The 18,696-nt window shown below is 41.1% G+C and overlaps 1 protein-coding gene across 4 annotated transcripts in view; it reads left to right on the top strand.

Moving 5' to 3' along the window:
- The window catches only part of NUFIP1 (nuclear FMR1 interacting protein 1), a 27,598-nt gene extending 8,902 nt beyond the window's left edge, over positions 1 to 18,696 (top strand). For 3 of the 4 annotated variants that reach the window (XM_075139430.1, XM_075139431.1, XM_075139436.1), the window contains 5 exons: positions 1,948 to 2,040; positions 5,720 to 5,982; positions 10,910 to 11,038; positions 12,810 to 13,042; positions 16,394 to 18,696. In XM_075139430.1, coding sequence (XP_074995531.1) covers positions 1,948 to 2,040; positions 5,720 to 5,982; positions 10,910 to 11,038; positions 12,810 to 13,042; positions 16,394 to 16,732 — 1,057 coding nt within the window. In that variant the 3' untranslated portion in view covers positions 16,733 to 18,696. The remainder of the gene's footprint in view (positions 1 to 1,947; positions 2,041 to 5,719; positions 5,983 to 10,909; positions 11,039 to 12,809; positions 13,043 to 16,393) is intronic. The other variant, XM_075139432.1, reaches the window with a different exon arrangement.

Genomic DNA, 18,696 nt, shown 5'->3' with positions numbered 1-18,696 from the left:
TGAATGAAATGAAACACTCTGTGCATGCATGCTGTCAAAATAGGTCCATTTTCTGCACAAGGTAAAGGTAGTGAGTAAAATGCTATTTAATATTTGAGGAGAGCTGGAGAAAATGAACACAGCCACTACAGGTACCTTCAGATGTGCTTTTGCAGGCATATTCGGACTTATGACTTGAGCTCTCTTTAGCTGTTAGTTACTGCCTGTGTCAACTGGAAGGGTGGTTTAGGAGAAATCTGTCTGTCTTGGCACTGAATCGAACTGCAAGCATTCGTGGAGTCCATTACGGTGGCTCAGTGGAGGGAGTGGTAACTCGTAGGAATGAAAGTGGGAGGCAGTCACGTCTCAAATCATGTTATGAGAGCGTGTCTGAATATGTCCTTAATCAGCATAACTACAGGAGCACTTTGAAGACTTCTTTGCTCCAGGATTAAGGGTCTTCCCTTATGTCTTCTAAAAGAAAAAAAAAAAAATTGCAAAGATAAGCTTGGGGCTCTTTTGAGCATAACTATTTATTTTATAGCTCTCTCCCCTCCTGTGAGCCTTACTCATGTGAAGGAAAGCACCTTAACCTAAAACTGTGGAGAGGTGCCAAGTGCAGGGGTCTTTGTCAAAATGTGAAGCTCTTGAGATTAAATAATTCATTGCATGTGTGCTGGGAGTGTTACAACATGGGTGAACAAACGTAGCTAACGGGAAGAGTGAAGATAAAACATCATATCCCTATGCTTGCTTGAGCTCTATGGCAGATTTCTGGGAGAAATCCACTGAAAATAAACGTTGACAGCTCGTGTTCAAATCCTCTTAAAGGAGACAAGTTCTGCAACATGTTTAGGTGTGCCGTGTAGGAAATGCTTCTCATCTTTTCTCCTTGGTATGTGGTTGAAGCTGTCTTGCGTCAGTGTGATGCTTAACGTTCATGTTGTAAAATGGGGAAGATGCATGTGATAAGATTAAATATTTAAAGAAAGATACGTGTCCTTTTTGATAGCTATATATAGTGAGTAGCTGCTCTAAGTTTCTCGTTACTCCATTTTAATAGACTTATCAAATATTTATACTTTGCGTTTCTGTCCAGAAGCCGGTGGGGGTGCACGTGTGTTTCCCGTTTACCGCCTTTACCTCAGAGCACTGGGATTTAGCTAACTAATGTTTACAGAGCAACCGGCGTAGCCATTTTCAGGCTTTGACAGTAATTTGCAGCAGGCCTTGCATGTTAGAACCAGCGTGGTGTTCGTCTGCAGGGAGGGATGGGTGGGGGGCGGGGAGGGGAATGGAAGAGATGGATGGTTTGGGAGATGGTTGTAACAGTAGATTTGTTTTGATCTGCATGACTTAGCAATTTTTCTTGAAAGCTGGAAGAAAAAAGGGGCAGTAATTTTGGTGAAGTAGAGGTCAGTATGCAAGCACAATACTGAGTATTGCTTGAGAGGAAACGTGTACTTCTCCTTAACTATCACATCAAATGAATCTTGTGCACCCAGAAGCTGTTCTTATAACTTTTTTTTTTTTTTTGATATTACAAGAACTCAACAGTTGGTTTACTAAAGGCATGTTGTACCTTTTAAGGTCCTTCAAATACTCCAACTGAAGCACCATAAAAATAAAATTGCAGGACTAAATCATGCTGTTATGTGTAGGGACAGGCAGAGTGTCCATAAGCATGGCTAAACTGTAGCTTGTTTGATGGTTTGGTAAATCCAATCATGCCAGTTTGGTAGATTTTTTTAATTTTTTTTTTTAATCTGAGTATGTAAGCATAAACGCACTCAGGTTTCTTGCCTTTTTAAGAAGGAAACAGTCTGTTAAACTTCCGTGAAACATTTTAAAAATCTATTACGTTTTTTAAAAATCTATTACATTTCTAGAGGATGCTGATTTGGTAAAGGATGAATTGACAAAGTATGGTGAATCATTTAAAAGCCAGTGAATTGTTTTTTTTTCTAGAAATTTTCCTACGTTGGCAAACATTGAAAGGAAGAAGGCGATGCAGATGCAGAAGGAAGAAAGGGGAGAAGTGCTGACTACCCAACAGTTTGGGTAAGCCTTTTGAAACACCCTTGTTACTTTCGTCCTAATGAGTTCAGAAATATGGTCTTTTACTGTGGTCTCCCAACACTTACTACCTCTACTGTACACACGATCTAGCTGCCCTTTAACGGAGGACAGGTCATTTGACAAACTGCAGATGTAGTGTTCTTTTGTTTACAGTGCTTCACAGTCCACTTCAGTAAAATTATTCAGTAAAATTATTCAGTAAAATTATTCAGTAAAATTATTCAGTAAAATTATTCGTACCTAAAGGGGGGTTATAAGAAAGATGGGGACAAACTTTTTAGCAGGGCCTGTTGCAACAGGACAAGGGGGAATGGTTTTAAACTGAAAGAGGGTAGATTTAGACTAGGTATAAGGAAGAAATTTTTTACAATGAGGGTGGTGAAATAGGGTGGAACAGGTTGCCCAGAGAGGTGATAGATGCCCCATCCCTGGAAACATTCAAGGTCAGGTTGGACGGGGCTCTGAGCAACCTGATCTAGTTGAAGATGTCGCTGCTCATTGCAGGGGGGTTGGACTAGATGACCAACTATTCTATGATTCTATGAAATTAAACAATAATTGTATTAGAAATCTGATGTTCATGCTGAATTCTGCACTCTGGCTTGTTTGAGAAAACCACATTCTACTGGCCATTCATTAGATCAGCATAACCTTGGTCTCTGAAAAAGAAATTATGGGGACGGAGGTCCCACAACGTAATGAATCCACATGGTCTAATCCTTTAATGCCTGAAAATGGCCAAGAGAGATTTTAAGAGCAGATTTGGCTTCTTACTCTTTCCTTTCAGATGATAAATCAATAATCAAGTGAAGGGGGGAGGAAGATTTAACTTTATTTTTATAGTTTAAGTAGTGCTACTTCTTTCTTCTACCCTCCATCATCTTTATCTATCTGCTACCTTTGTTCTGGGCCTGATACTTAATCCTGTTGGATTTTTAGCTGTTCTCTCCCTTATATTGTGAACTACTTTCCAGTATGATCCTTGTTCTTTTCTCCTTCCCTCAGTGTCAGTGTTATGTGGAACCAGCTAACTTCATTAACTCTACTTTAGGGCCTGTGGGAAGACTTAAAAAATGTTATAATGATCTATGCCCCCAGAATATCACTTTAAAAGAAAACGACGGAGCTGGAACGCAGGAGCAGACCCACTTCTACGGAGCTCTTGCTAAATCCCACTTGCTGCTGCATGGAAGTGAAGCTGGAGCTTGTCTGCCCCTTTTTTTTTTTTTCTTTTCTTCCTGTTTTTTTTTTAAAAATAGGGAATGACACCAAATAAAATAAAACTTGCACCATGGTAAAGTGGTTGAACTACTGCAGAATAGGGTTCATGCCAGGCTAGTGTGATTTGTTAAATGGTGATAGTGCAAATTACCTTGGTGCAGCATGTGCTTCAGAAGACCCAACGCTTGCCCACCCCCTCCAGCCAGTTGCCTTTTGTGACTTTGGAAGGAAGGGTTTATAAAAGACTAGAGTAGAAACTTCCTTTGAAAGATACGAAGTTGCAGAAGTGCTTTGGACCCAAAGAACCAAACCTAGGCATTGAGACTAAAGCCGCAAACATATGGAATTATGTTTGGAGGTTCTTACGAGCAAGGATGAGTTTTGCTTGTCACAGTAACAAACTGTTTGGTGTCTACAGGTTTATTTGGTAACTGTTGTGGCTGTGAGTTGGGTGCATTATGTAGTCTTAAAGGTCCATCAGCAATTTCACACTTACCTATTACATGTGTTAGTAACTTTGTATCTGGAAAAATGTTTGGGAAAAACAAAGCCCTCAAAACTACGGCTAGAGGTTGTTTGCTGTTTGATTTCACTTAGTGACCTTTAACTTTTGTTGATTTTAGAAATCTATTCTTTTTTTCCCCTCCCTTCCCTGAACTGCTAGCACTATAGGCTTGATGAACTATCCAAAAAGCTGTCATTTCTGCTTTGCAGTAAAGGTTCTGGAATTGGTGCTTATCTGGCAAATTTACTGATGCATGAGGCAAAAATAGAATACAGCTTGTTCTCTGCAAGCTGCACTATTAAAGCAAATGGCTAAGTAAGATTTAGAAGGGATTAGATACTTAACACTTCTACAGCGCTTTCCATTTGTGGTTCTTTGAAGTGCTTTACAACTGCTAATTCTCAGCATCCCCGCGTGTGAGATTAGAGATGCAGAAGGACCACTTTGGCAGTCTGCGTGGTGTCTTGCAACAGGTGATTAATGGTGCATGGCTCGTTATCGCCTCTGAACGGGAAGTGAAGGGTACATCTTTCACGAGGGGAAGGCAGAAGGCAGATGCCAGGCTGACGTTTGTTGGGATGTGTTTGTGACCTTGGGGTTTCTCTCTGGGTGTTTGAGGCCCCAGGGAAATCAGAATGTTGTTTTTAACCCTTGGTCAAGGACAAACTTCTAATTGAGCCTATATTTGCTCAATATCTTCTAGGTTATACAACAACATCCTGAATTTAGAGCTTGGTTGTACAGATCCAGAAATGCAGTTCTCTGTCTAGAGAATTATGGGAGCTAATATTTGCCTTCTTTTGTGGATGAGAGACTGATGCACAGGAAGGTGGTGGCTTGCCTCTTGTGCCACAGGACCGCTATGGCGGATGACGCTGTCAGGGCTGAGCAATCAGTGTTAGACACCATCATGAAATGACTGGAGAATAAAATGAAATATGTTTTGTTGCGATATAAAGCATGCCATGCTTTTGGTGAGGCTGAGGGAGAGAATACAGAGCAAAACGAACCATGGGGCTCATTCAAGATGGTAGATCTTGTATGTCTTTTGTGGTTGTAATGTGCTGATGATTAGTTGCAGTCTTATTTTGCTGCATTAAGTTTCTATTGCTTGAAAATAAGTATTTTCAGGAAGCTTATGTTGCCACCTCTATATTTACTTTTCTATCTGGGTCACACCGATTCTTGTATCTATAAATTTTGACTTTGTTAGGCTCTCCAGGTACCTTCCTATAAACATGTTTTGTGTTTGTAGGATAACCTGGAAGATTAGTGGAATCAGGATGCCATGCTCTTTCCATAATTTAGGGCTTGTTTCGGGTTTTTTAAAATCCTTTGTCCTGGTAGAAGTTGCTTTTCTTCCTCTTCCATCCGAGTGAAAAAGAATGAACGTCATGTTAGTTGAAGGCAGGAGAAGGCAATTGTTATTGCAACTGATGGTGTCAGATGGCTGAATGGATTTAGTGCAGCAAGATCCTTCTCTGAGCTGTAACTGGGAAAAGGAGACTTCAGCAGTGGAAGTATGCTTACAGCAGATTATTCCCTTTTAATTCCATGTTCCCCCTGTTTTTGAATGGCTTCATTGCTTAAGTGAAGGGAATATTTGTTGGCTTTGTAATGTGAAATGAAAACACTGTCCTCACACTGTAGATAATAAGAAACTTGCTTAGCCCTCATACCCTTTGCTTCGTCAAAAGATAAAACTCATGAACTTCAAACTCTTCATTTAGGTTCCATCTTTGTCACATTGCCCTGCCAATGAGATGAGCTGTGACTACCTGTCTGGTCTGTCACCACGTTAGCTGAGCTGGAGTAAGTCCTGGCATCGTGCTGTGTTGCTGAACCTTAAATGTGGGCCTGAGCCGTTTGGTTACATCAATTGATTTTATTCTCATAGCTTGTCATTTGTATGAGCTTTGTGTTTCTATTCTCCAGCAAAATGAAGGGGATGTGGAAACCTCCAGAAAATGAAGAGAGGTTTGGGCGGCAAGGAAGACAGAGGAGAAGACAAAGGCGCCCGTTCTGGAAGAAATTTAGGAAAAATAGTGGCGACTGTAATGTACATAGAACTCAAAATGAAGCCAATGGACCAGAAAACAGCATGTGTGAAAAGGAACATGAAAAACAGCATGCTTTGGCAGCTCAGCCATACGTGAAGGACATGGACCCTCTTGGTCTTCTGGCAAACAGTGATGTTGGTAAGATGAAGGAACTTGGAGAATTTTTATTTTAAGTAGCACTGCTGAAAAGATTACTGAACTTTTGTGTAACTAGCAACTTCTGGGGAGAGCTGGGGATTTAGAAAAACATGTAAACTCTGTCCTTGATTGAAAGAGGGCTAACTGGGCATGTTTAAAATGGGATAACTCTCTCTTAGTAGAAGATTGATGCATTGATGCAAGGCTTTACAGTATGCTTGGAGAAGAATACTGGGGAGCCTGTTGTCATACTTATCTTCTCATTGTTACTAACAAAAGAAAGCCCAGGATTGCTGTATTGTGGCTGTAATAGGGCCAACAGGGTCATAAGCTTGAAGGTAGTCCAACATCCCTGTGCCTAAAACTTGCACTTAGAACTTCCTTTTAAATGGAAATTCCATAGAGAGATACCCTGATTCAGGACATGGTTGTCTTAGAAAATTTCCAGTGTGATTATTGTGAAATGTGGCTTAGTGGTTTATCTAAAGGAAATGGGGTAAATCTTGCATTTCGGCGAGCTTCTGCCCTAGTAGGGTTGGCCTGTTATGGAGGAAACTATCTCAGTAGTCTAGAAGTCTTTGAGATACGTGTGTGTGTGTGTGTCTGACTGAATTCATGTCCACATGTGCTGGTAGGAGGAGCTAAAACTAGTAGACTTGACTGAGATACGATTTGGAAAGAAGCTGAAATGCAAAATCATTGAAGAGGAAGAAAAATTCTGATTTGCAAAGGCTGACACAAGAACGTTTAAGATACTACCAGCGTTAAGCACTGCTACATAAGTTTGCTTGCAAGCCAAGTTGGTCATATTATAAACACACAGGGAAAATCTAGCAGACTATATTTATGTCTTTCTGATTTTTCTGTGAGAATTAGGAAGCATTAAATTTTATTCTATATCATCAAAAAATGCTTAATCTGATGAGGAGATGGTGTTGGGAGACAGGATCTAGGAGTGTCTTGGATTTGAAAAATACCCACGCTGGATGCTTATTTGTCTTAGCTTTGTATGTTTTAAAATACATTACTTACTTTAAATCAATATTTAGCTAACAAACTGAAGAGGGTTTCTGGGCTCTTAATGGAGCACCTCAATTCTATCTTTGTTTCAACCAGTACTTTACCATAATAATCTTATTTTACCTGTAATCTCCTGATTAGGAATGCTTTTTTGTCCAAAATACTTGGCTGGGCAAGGCAGCAAAGGGAAAGTGGTTCGAGCCATAGGGAAGTGATGCTGTAGTAACTTCAGGAAGGAGAGGAAAAGAAATAGCATCTGAGTTGTTTTAAGTTTAGATGCTGAAACTTTTGCTTGCTAGTCAGGGTTTTGGAAGTGCTGCCAAAAAGTTTCTGTGCAATATTACACGTTCTGCCATAAATACTGTACGATAGCCTAAAGGACATGCATCAACTTAGGTTGCGAAACCAATGTGTAAAATAAGGAAATCTTTATAAAGCCTGAAGAAGAATAAAGTACTTGGACAATGAAATTATTTTTTGAAGACTATTAAATATCCCTTTGTGGTTTTGAAATAACAGTATTTAGAATGTGAAAACAAATGGATTTCCTTGTATGAGTTAAGTGAATTACTTAAAATGTCAGCATTTTTCTTTTAATTCTGCTTTTTGCTGTATTATCTAATTTACTCTTGATACTTTCCATATGTGTGTGTTTTCTGAAGTATTGCTGCTTAGTTTTTTTGGTGAGCATGTCTTGTTTCCACATGCTGGAAGCAATATAAAGTTCAGATATAACCATTTATAATATAGTCAGCAGTGATGCAGTCCTCTTAGAATATGGCATGTAAGCTGACTTATACTCTAGCTATTTTTAGCAACAAGGCTAGAATGCATCCCCTGGAAAGATGTCTGATGCTGAGTTTTTCCTCTTGAAAACATAATCTTCAATTAGTGGGAACAAGAACTCAGCATCCCTATGCAATTTGTTTATTCCACTAATCTCTGTGTGTTGGGAAACTTAAGTATGCTTAAATATAACTGTATTTCCCTGCAGCATCTGTGTTTTTACTTAATGATAAAAAGTCTAATTATACTGAAGTACAGCTAGTAACTTCTGTTATAATAGGTAGAAAAGGAATGTGGTACTTGCTTATTACACATTATTAAAGCCAGTTGCAGTTTTTTATACTATTGAGAAATATAGTCATAACAAATAATAACAAACACAATATAACCAAGTAGCATTTAAAAAAAAATCATACAACTGAAGTTCATGATTTTGCTGTATAGGTACATTTTGTTGGAGTATTTAAACCTTTCTAACAGCAGCAGCCCTTTCTCTAGATGGAATGTATTTTTTGTATACTGCATTCACTTAAGTTCTGTTTAGTGGCTAGTTCCTTCAAAGCTAAGAAATTGAATGGGACATGAGAAAACAGAATTTTCCTCTTGATTTATAAGCAGAAACAAGGTAAAATGATGAGCCTGTCAGGTGTAAAATTTTGAGGGATCTACTGACCAGAAACAGTCAGTTGTATTCCATAGTGCATAATGCTTTCTCCAAACATGTTGCTCCCAAAGAGAAAATGTATTCCAGTAAATGTGTTTTCCTAATTTGCTAAAAAGCAAATTAAAAGTAATTCTTTAAAGAAAATGACCTGGACAAGCTCAAGAAGTGGGCCCGTGTGAACCTCATGAGGTTCAACAAGGCCAAGTGCAAGGTCCTGCACCTGAGTTGGGTCAACCCCCAGTATCAAAACAGGCTGGGGGATGAAGGGATTGAGAGCAGCCCTGCCAAGAAGGACTTGGGGGTACTGGTGGATGAAAAGCTGGACATGACCTGCCAATGTGCGCTCTCAGCCCAGAAGGCCAACCGTATCCTGGGCTGCATCAAAAGAAGCATGGCCAGCAGGTCGAGGGAGGTGATTCTGCCCCTCTGCTCTGCTCTGGTGAGACCCCACCTGCAGTACTGCGTCCAGCTCTGGAGCCTTCAGCACAAAACAGACATGGACCTGTTGGAGCGGGTCCAGAGGAGGGCCACAAAAATGATCAGGGGGATGGAACGCCTCTCCTATGAAGAAAGGCTGAGAGAGCTGGGGCTGTTCAGCCTGGAGAAGAGAAGGCTCCGGGGAGACCTTATTGCGGCCTTTCAGTACTTAAAGGGGGCTTATGAGAAAGATGGGGACAGACTTTTTAGCAGGGCCTGTTGTGACAGGACAAGGGGGAATTGTTTTAAACTAAAACAGGGTAGATTTAGACTAGGTATAAGGAAGAAATTTTTTACAATGAGGGTGCTGAAACACTGGCACAGGTTGCCCAGAGCAGTGGTAGATGCCCCATCCCTGGAAACATCCAAGGTCAGGTTGGACGGGGCTCTGAGCAACCTGATCTAGTTGAAGATGTCCCTGCTCACTGCAGGGTGGGTTGGACTAGATGACCTTTAAAGGTCCCTCCCAACCCAAACTATTCTATGATTCTATGAAAAGAAAAGGCACCCAACCGCAGTATGCAACATTTTGGATGGGATAGAAAAAAGCAGCAATGAATCAAAATAACTTGGAGTAAATGCTGTTTTTATAATTGCTTAAGTATATGCAGATGCTATGTATTCTCCATTAGAAAAATGAACTGCATTTAGCATGAGCTTCCAGTGTAATTGCAAATGGGCATGATTACTAAACCAGTGAGAATCAACCTTTCTTAAAAAGACCCCAAAGTAAAAAGAGGTAGGTAGGTAGTTTAGATAAATACCAGCGTATTTATCTAAAAGTTGTTTTACCGAACAGCGCGAGCTCCAATGAATCAAATTGCCAATTGCTAATGATATATTAGAAGAGAATAGAGAAACATTTGTGATTTCAAAATAAAGATCTCAAAAGTGTTTATTTCAGTAAAATCTTCTTAAGAAGTGTGAGGCAGCTTTCCTGTGGGGCAGGCTTAGACGGACAGGGGATGGGAGAGGGCGCAACTCTTTTTCTTTGTGAAAATAAGATTGCAACAAGTATTTTTCTAGAAGTCTCAACAGGCTACTAGTTTCTCAAAATGTTTCTAGTAGTGGGGGGGAGGGTGTGTGGGGGTGGTGTGTGTGTGTGAGAGATTTGTGTGCCGGTGTGTTACTGAAAAGCATTTCCTAGTTTTCCTGCTAACTCTAGCACTGTTCACCTGAGAGTCTTTCCAAGATTTTAATGCATATAGATCCTTTGTTTCAAACTAAAGCCATCACAATTTGTTTGTTTTCAGGAGTCTTTTTCTGGTAGGACTCTGTTTTCCTAGTATCCTCAATTTCAGCATTTTTTGGTCCGCTTGCCTCTTATCTTCCCGGTATTCTCTTTTGGGGCAGTTTGAGACTGTAATACCTGACTTACTCGTGCATGTCTGTAATGCTCTGCAGGGATTTAACTATCAAATGGTCTGAAGTACTGCTGAAAACTGATTGTCTAATTTGTAGCCTTGGTTCTCAATGTCCCTTACGAACTTCTTTTACTATCCAAAAATTTCTTTGCTCTTAAATTCTCACTTTGAATGAGCCTAATTCTCCTTCCCACCCCCTCCGACTGGCTTTTGAATTCTTCTCCCCCGCCTCCACAGGACTAAATCCGGCAAGACTTCAAAACATATTATGAAATTCTCTCTCTTTCTTTACCTACACTTGATAATAAAACCTATAATTACGTTTGGTATGTGAAGAAAGAACCAGAAAGCCCAAGCTCTTGTTCAGGAAACTTTTTTTTTTGCTTCTGTAGCTTTGCTGGCAGGACTGTAAACCAGTGGTGAGATGACTTTGCTGCCGAATGTCTGTAGAGGGTAGTTTTTTATCAGTGTGGGGTTTTTTATCAGTCCACAGTGTTGAGCAATGGTGCTCAGCATCGGTCTTGTGTAGTGGTGAGATGGGGATTTAGCAGCAAGGCTGGCTTTTAGCATGCAGGAGTATTGGGAAAAATCCCTCTTGACTTTTCTCTCCCTGCAGAATCCGACAAGGATGAAGCAGCAGCCGAAGACGGGAGGCTGGGATTGACTGTTGTTCCCAAGCAGGTCACCTCCGCCCTGAGTTCGTTGTCGGCCAACTATGGCAGCGCGTCTGACAGCGAGCCTGAAGGTGCGTAGGAGTGTGTCCTCTGCCCTTCTCCTCTCCCCTTCTCCCCTACGTCACTGTGCTGGTGTGGACTGCAAGCAATGATAAGATCTGATCACAAATGACCCTTCTTTGGGAAGGGTGGGGGGCTTCACCTCTGCTGTGTTTGGTCCTTTGCCATCTCCCATCCAATTGTCCAGGTCCCGTTTATTTATAAATGCAGCATTTATGAGTGCAGTAGCCCAGTGGTAGCTCTTTACAGCTGCATCCCCACCTGCTGAAAGCTGCAGATTATCAGTGCCAGACAGAACCTACATAGTACTTACAATTTCTTGAGAAAACACTTTTAAGAGAAATCAAAGGTGTTGCAGAAGAAAATACAACATGTAAGCTGTGGCTTATATTTAGCAAAGATGTTAATGTAATGCTAGTTCAGTGGCTGTATCTCCAAAACACTTGGCTATGGAAATGCCTTTGGATTTCTGGCCTGTCCACCAGTGCTGTAATTCAGAGCTGTCTTGTACCTGTTGATTTTTAGGCTTATACAAGTAAAGAGAGAAGCTTGTAAAAGGCTATGCACAGGGATGGTTTTGCAGTCTGTGTACAGATCCTTTCCAGTTTGCTTTCAGTGGCAGTGCATGCTAGTACCGTGTAAGCCATGCATAAAAACAGGCTGGGAGGAGTAGAAGGATATGCCATTATCCTGCTCCTCTTGTTTCCCCATTCCTCCCTCCCTTCCAGTTTTGAGCACTGACCGGGGTTACTGGGTGAGCCATTACTTGTTCCCAGTATGGTGATAGCTCCCAGTCTCAGAGAAGCACCTGGACAGAACACAGCATTTGTGCAGACAGCCGGGGCACGGGGATGGCCTTGTCTACTTGGCCTGTGCCGCATCTAATGCTTTTCCCCCTGCCGCCCTACAGCGTATTTTCAAAAGCCTCAAACAGAATTTCCTGAAAGATTGAGTGGGGTTTTCCCCCCTTCTTTGCTTGCCTTTTCTCAGCAGCATGTCCTGGGTTGAAGCGGGGGGGCATAAAATATCTTTGGTTAGGGTGTATGTCATTGAGTTTCCCAAGCCTTTTTTCCTCTAGTTGGGGGAAAAAACCCCAGCCTGTCTTCAGTCTCGCTTCAAATCATGTTTGAATAGTGCCAGAAAAAAGTGGTTATGCTCACCCTGTGAACTAATTTCCATGTCCTTAGGGGCTTTTTCCATAGAAGGCTTCTGGGTGTTGCCGACTTGAACTCTTGGATTTTGTGCTTCTCTTGAGTGTATGCATCAGTGTATGGTAGAGAACAGCTGCTGCTCCTTGTTTTTGCAGATAGTTGCTATGCCTTACTCGCCCTAGATGGCCTACCCAAAGTTACAGAGAGCATCTAGTAGGCAGGGAATTGAACTTGGGCATCCTCTGTCCTAACTGTATCATGATTTTCTCAGCAGCCAAATTTGCAGCAAGCTATATTGTGAAGCGGAAGCAATGTACTTTCTAAGTGAATAACAAAGCAGAGGTTTGAAAATCTCGTTCAACGCTTACTGCTTTTATTTTTCTTTTTGTATTGCAGAATTTAAATACCTTGTTTTCCTTTCTGTGAATGTTTAGAGATTATTCTTTGTATTTTAAAAGAAACCCCAAACCCAGCCCAAACAAAACCCTCCCTTCCTCTGAGTAAACCTTGAACATCTTCCCATCAGGTTATATGAGCAAGAATAGTACTAATGAACTGCCAGTGCATGGGGATATAAGCATGTTAAAGAGGCTTTTAAGTTTGAGATGAAAGTGTGTTCTTTTCCTTTAAGAAATCCCTGTCAAGACTGCAACAAAAGCTGAGAAAAACCAGGCTGCACTCAGAAATACGCCTCAAACTACTTTTGTTCCTTGGAGTCGAAACCCGAATCAAAAACGTCCACAGTATGCAGGCACGACGTTAAGAAGCTCGAATTCAAATGCACGTCCCCCCAGAGGGCCTGATAACTGGGGCAAGAAAACATTACCTCTCCTTCCGAAGCGCCGTCCAACTCTGCTGGAAATGGTAACAGTCTTAGTGCTAAAATAATGTCTCCTGTACAAGAGTAGCACTATTTGTGAGCGGTTCTCCTTTTCCCTGTGGGAAATTAGAGCAGTCTGTTAGCAAAGGTCCTGTGTTAAAATAGCGAAGTGAGCGTTTCACTCTGAGAAAGTGTAGATGCTTGAATAGACAAATGCACCTGGTGTGCATTCAGGTAATGACTGACTTTGGTGAGTGAGAGATGACGACTTAATCGCGTGCCTAAAATGAACTGCACAAAGGACAAAACCTTTATTCCTCCCTCTCCCCTCCCTGTGGTAGTATCCAGTAGGTTTTGTTGGTGTGTGATCCCATCAGCCTTATTCTGATCTTCCTCCCTTACTCCCGGCTTTGCTATTTGCCTTCCCCTAATCAAGGAGCACACAATTTTTTCAGATGCAGTCAAAGAGATCTTGTTGATATGGGTATTGGTGACTTAAACTGTAGAGCGGTGTTGAGCTGCAACCTGCACATGCATGGATTTCTTCTCTGTAGGCATGTGTAGGTCAATCTGAGGAAGTGACAGCACTGGTACCTTGAAGAGCAAGTTGGTATCTCAGAAGGGTAAAAAGAGGTTTGTAGGGGTGAGTCCAAGGTGTTACGATTCTGTTCTCAGTAACAGTGCAAAATGTCCTATTTGGAAGCTTGGTGGCTTTCTTTAGTATAAACAAAACTTTAAAGTTTTTATGCATTTAGTACTCAAAAGCAGTATCAGATAGGTAGGCTACCCTTATGATTCTGTAAATAGCCAGCATAAAGCTCCCTGGTCAAAGGAAAATTTGCTGTGGGCAGAGCACAAGAGAAAGGAGGGTGCCACTGACATCAGGGCTCTGAAACAGCACAGGATGCTTGGCAAGAGGTACCTGATAAGCCACATCCCAAGCTGCAGATGTGGGAGAAATCCCTTGATAGTCCTTTTAGCACATACTACCGTTGCTGCCAAGAATTAAAACTCCTAGTGACTGAAAAGGAAGTGTTTGCCCTTTGTGTAGCTCCCTAAACATGCAGTCGTCTTTATCTCTTGCTCTTCAAAGTTGTTGGTGATCAAAGCTGTGAGGACTCTGGAAAAAAGTCATATGAAGTCCTACATGCTGAGAGAAGCTGGCAGAACATTGGAAGCCTGAATTGTAGCTTGCCCGTATAGTCCATTTTTAAAATTGCATTTTGGTGGGTTTTTTTGCCTTTTAATGTTGCTCAAAACTGTTGTTAAAGGATGTTTACTGTGGCTGTGAATCACAGAGGAGTGCCCAAGATTCGCAGGTAGGCTTCCGCTGTCAGAAATGGTCAGTGTATAAAAACCTTGAGGAAGCAAAGTTGAAATTTTAGTGAGTCACTGCTGAGAATTTATCCGAAATGTAAGGAAGTGGAATTGCTAAGAAAAGGATGTTATATCAGTGAAATGATGCTTTTTTTTTTAAAAAAAAAAAAAGGAGAGGTAGGAAATAGCTGCAGATGTCTATTGGCACTCATTCGGTAGTGAGCTTGGGCACTACTAAAACGTGTTTATTGTAGCCATGCAAATAGTAATGTGCGTTTAGCCATTCTGTATGCTGACGAAATAAAAAACCTGTGTAGCATCACTCCACTGATACCCATCCCTGCATTAAAAAATATAATATAAAGATACAGTCTTTTGGTAGGGTGATGGTGCATCCCATCTGTGCCTTTATTTGGCCATTTGGGAATTCAGCAGTTTCTCCCAGTCCAGCAAAGAGAACATCACTATGCCGTCCCTTCTCTGTCCTAATGTGCACCTCTTAGTTCAGACGGGAGGTTTCTGAAGGCCCATGTTAGGTGTCAGCTGCTTGTAACATCTCTTAATAACTAGTCTAAATAGAAATATGTACACTTGAAAGTGGCTGGTTAAACCACTGTTGAAACTTATAACAACAACAACAGAAAAGCTTCTCTGCGACATTACAAGCCAAATTTAGCTAGAATGTGTAATACAGATCTCCTGCAAATGATCAGGTAGTTACAGATTTAGCCACTTGCTTTAAACTTGTTGCTTGTTCAAAGTACTAGTTCGGCTGACACTTGCAATGACAAAAGGTCCTTCTGGCTGATTTTTTTTTTTTTTTTTTTTAAATACCAAAATGAACTTTAGTGAGGTTAAAGGAGATGAGGGAGGCCTCTAGCACTTTGATTAACCTATTAGACTTAGGTTTGTGGATTATAGCCCAAACCAGTTATTGCTATTTAAATCCATAGTCTGGTACCCAATGAAACCTGCCCTTCCCTTATATTTATAAGTATCTTTTACTCCTAGGGGTTTTCTAATAAAAAATGCATGGGATATTAAATTACAGATACAATATAACTTGGAGAGTGTAAAAGATGCTAATAGACTTGCTATCCTATGTACTGGAATACTTGGCCTGGAGTGTGTTCTTTGTTTCAGATGTTAATTATAGTCCATGATATGAGAACATTGTCATCTGGGACTATAGTCAGACAATTGGGGTGGAAATTCCTGGTATTTAGGTACATTCCGTGACGTTCTCTACCACCTAAGTAAACTGAGACTGACAGCTTAATCCAAAAGATACCATCAGATTTGTCACTTGTTCTACCTGCCTTAGTGCATTAATGGCACTAAATGAGCGGCACTTAAATGTGCACTTTGGGCACGTGTGTATTTTTCATCCGTTTCAGTGGTACAGTCATGTGCCAGTACCATAGTGAATTGTGGCCATTATGAGCCTCTGTCATTGTAAGAGTGGTGTTTGGCCACCAACCTGCGCTGCTCTAGCAGCTTGCTGCTGCCCAGGAGGGCAGCTCCCTCCCTGCCGCCTCCTCTCCGGATGCCTGGTCCCACCTCTTCTTCTCCTTTTGCTTACCCTGTTCAGTTTTTGACACCATTCCCCCACCCCTCCCACCCCCCAAAAAAAAACCCCAAACAAACAAACAAACAAAAAACCACCCAGAATGCCCCACTACTTGCTGCTAATTGTCAGGTTTGTTTTCTCCTGGCTGGTGAGTTGAACTGATGCAGAAAGAGGTTTGATCAGCAGGAGCTGGCGTGAGGGAGGAGGGGACAGCAAGCCCTTAGATCTCCCAGCCCAGCAAGCTGGGCGGTAGTGCTGTCAAACACGCCCTGCCAAAGCCCCAGTCAGTCGGTGGGAAAGCACCCAATGTGGGAGCACGTGGCTTTCCTGTGCTGTCTCTGGTAAGGTGGTCTCCTACTCTGCGTGTCCAGGACTCGTGTGAGAGAGTCGACTATTTAAATTCAGAAATGCTCAAAATTACTGAGTAAAGCTGTACATCTTCCTAGGCTTGTATCAGCTACAGAGCAATAGACGGAAATGTGCATCATCTTCTCTTCTTTCTTTCCAGTTACTGGCCCAGGACATCCGACACGAAAGGAATGTGATTTTGCAGTGTGTTCGATACCTCATCCAAAACAACGTGTTTGGACTTCATTTTAAAACAGAACCACAAGCTCAAACAGAGACTGAACAATCCTCTACAATTACAGCAGAGTCTTTGACGGACAAACTCGATGAATCTAATTGTTCTTGTAGCTCTGACCTTCAGTTAGCAGGAGGAGAAGAAGTTGCATTATTAATAGCCCCGGGTGAGAAAGCACCTGTGGATCAGACTTCACAGATGGCTCACTTGGCAGATGAGGACACGTGGGAAACCCCGTCAATTCAGTGTGAAGAAGCACTGTAGAAGATATCTGTTGTGGACAATAAAACAAAGGCTTACCTTTTCTACCTGACTGATGCTTTTTGAAAGACATCAGTATAACAAAATAATCATTAAAGTACATACTGAAAGCTGTTAAAATCACTTTTCTGATCTGTTCTGCCCAAGATGGCCATTTCCTTGTGAAAACAGCATTCGCGTTGAGTCATTGCATTTGCCCATGGCAGAAAGGCAGCAGTGGCACAGAGTATGACCTTCCCTAGAGTAGGTGCGGATCCCCCCTTTCGAGCTTCAGAGCTCTGAATGTGTTACCTCGTTACGAAATGTCTGTCAGTCCATCACCAGAGTCAAGTAGTGTTGTGGTAGGATGGATCTTCCTCATGTGAAATCATGGTCTGGTGTGTCTGGGAGTATCTGAGTGTCCAGAAGTATTTCAGTGATGAAATGCATATTTCAGGGCATATTTTTTCCCCAGCTTTATTTGGTATAATATATCCAATATAAATGTAATATATCCAGTATAAAATGAAGAAATGAAATGGAAGATATGACTGACCTTGGCTCTAAAAGTACAGCTTGCACCAGGAGACTCCTCCTCTCTGAACTAATTTGTTAATTGAGCAGAGAAATGGAAATAAGGGTGCAGCCTGATGCAAGAAGCCTTTTTTAAAAAATAAATAAAGATACAAGAACTGCTTGCATCAGTGCTAGGTTGCTGGTTGACCTCAGGTACCCAATAATAAGCCTTAGACTTTAACTGCTGTTACAGTCATTGCCTGACAAATCTAACTTTTGAAGCAAACTCTTAGTATTAAGAATATTATCAAAGTTTAGAAAGCTTACCAAGAGTTACTAGTTTGTCCCTTTTTAATATGCTTTGGGAATTTATTAGTTGGCCTTCTGGAAGAATGCCTTCCTTGGTACATTGTTAGGATGCTCTTACAGCATGCAGTGATTTTTTTTTTCATAGATTTGTGTGTACATCCATAGTGTTGTGAGCACTAAAAAAGCATCAGCCAAGGTTTACAAACAAGTTTAGTCTTTTGATTACATTGTGCATTTGTTTGTCAGAATCCTTCTTGGCAAGGGCAGGTGTTAGTTTGTCACATTGACACTGAAAACATGCCATGAAAATAATCTATTATCAAAACCTCCACTTCAGAATATTTCTCTGCTCTTCGTTTTTTTGTCATGGCTAAATGTTGGAGTTAAATCTCAGGGACTGATTTTATTTTATTGTTCTTTGGTAGAAGTCTAGCCTTCCATTCCACTGTCTAAAATACAGAGACTCACGTAGGGTTTTTTTGTTGCCTAATAACTGTATTTTCTTTCCTCTAGTTCCTTAACTTGTGCCATACATCTCATTTGTGGTGCATAGAAAACAAGAAAATAGTTGAAAATTCTGTCCCACTGCTCTGCTATTTATAGCTACAACTGCATATTGTGTTTGTAATGCACCGTCTAAATTTATGGAATTATATAAATATCAACACCCTTGTAAAAGTTGTGTGTCTTAAGAATGTATGTGCAGAATAGAAGCAGTGATCATAAACATTTATATTTCCAAGGCAGATGATTCATTCTTCCCGTGATGGTCCCACAAGCCATCTCAATCTCACTGAATTGCTTATGGCTCTTACAGTTTTACTGCGATGAAAATACCAGCAAAGGACTCTAAGCCATGGAGATCTGGCACTTGGGCAGAACCTGATTTCAGAGTGGAGTGGTACCAGTGCTGTGGAAAGCATGGGTAACAGCTGCAGGAAAAGAAATTAATGTCTTAGGATTGCTACTAAATTGCACTTTAACCAACCCTTAACATCCTTCTGTCCCTATCGAGTTGATGGCAGAGCTTTCTTTGATGTACACTCTGACCTTGTGTTTAAAAAAAAAAAAAAACAAAAAAAACACAAACAAAAAACAAACCCTTTAATCTAAATTCTTTATACTGTTGTCATTATGGACTTAAGCATATTAAACTTTCACAC

This window comes from Calonectris borealis, chromosome 1, assembly GCF_964195595.1.
Source record: "Calonectris borealis chromosome 1, bCalBor7.hap1.2, whole genome shotgun sequence".
NCBI lineage: Eukaryota > Metazoa > Chordata > Aves > Procellariiformes > Procellariidae > Calonectris > Calonectris borealis.
This window is presented reverse-complemented; position numbering and strand designations above follow the sequence as displayed.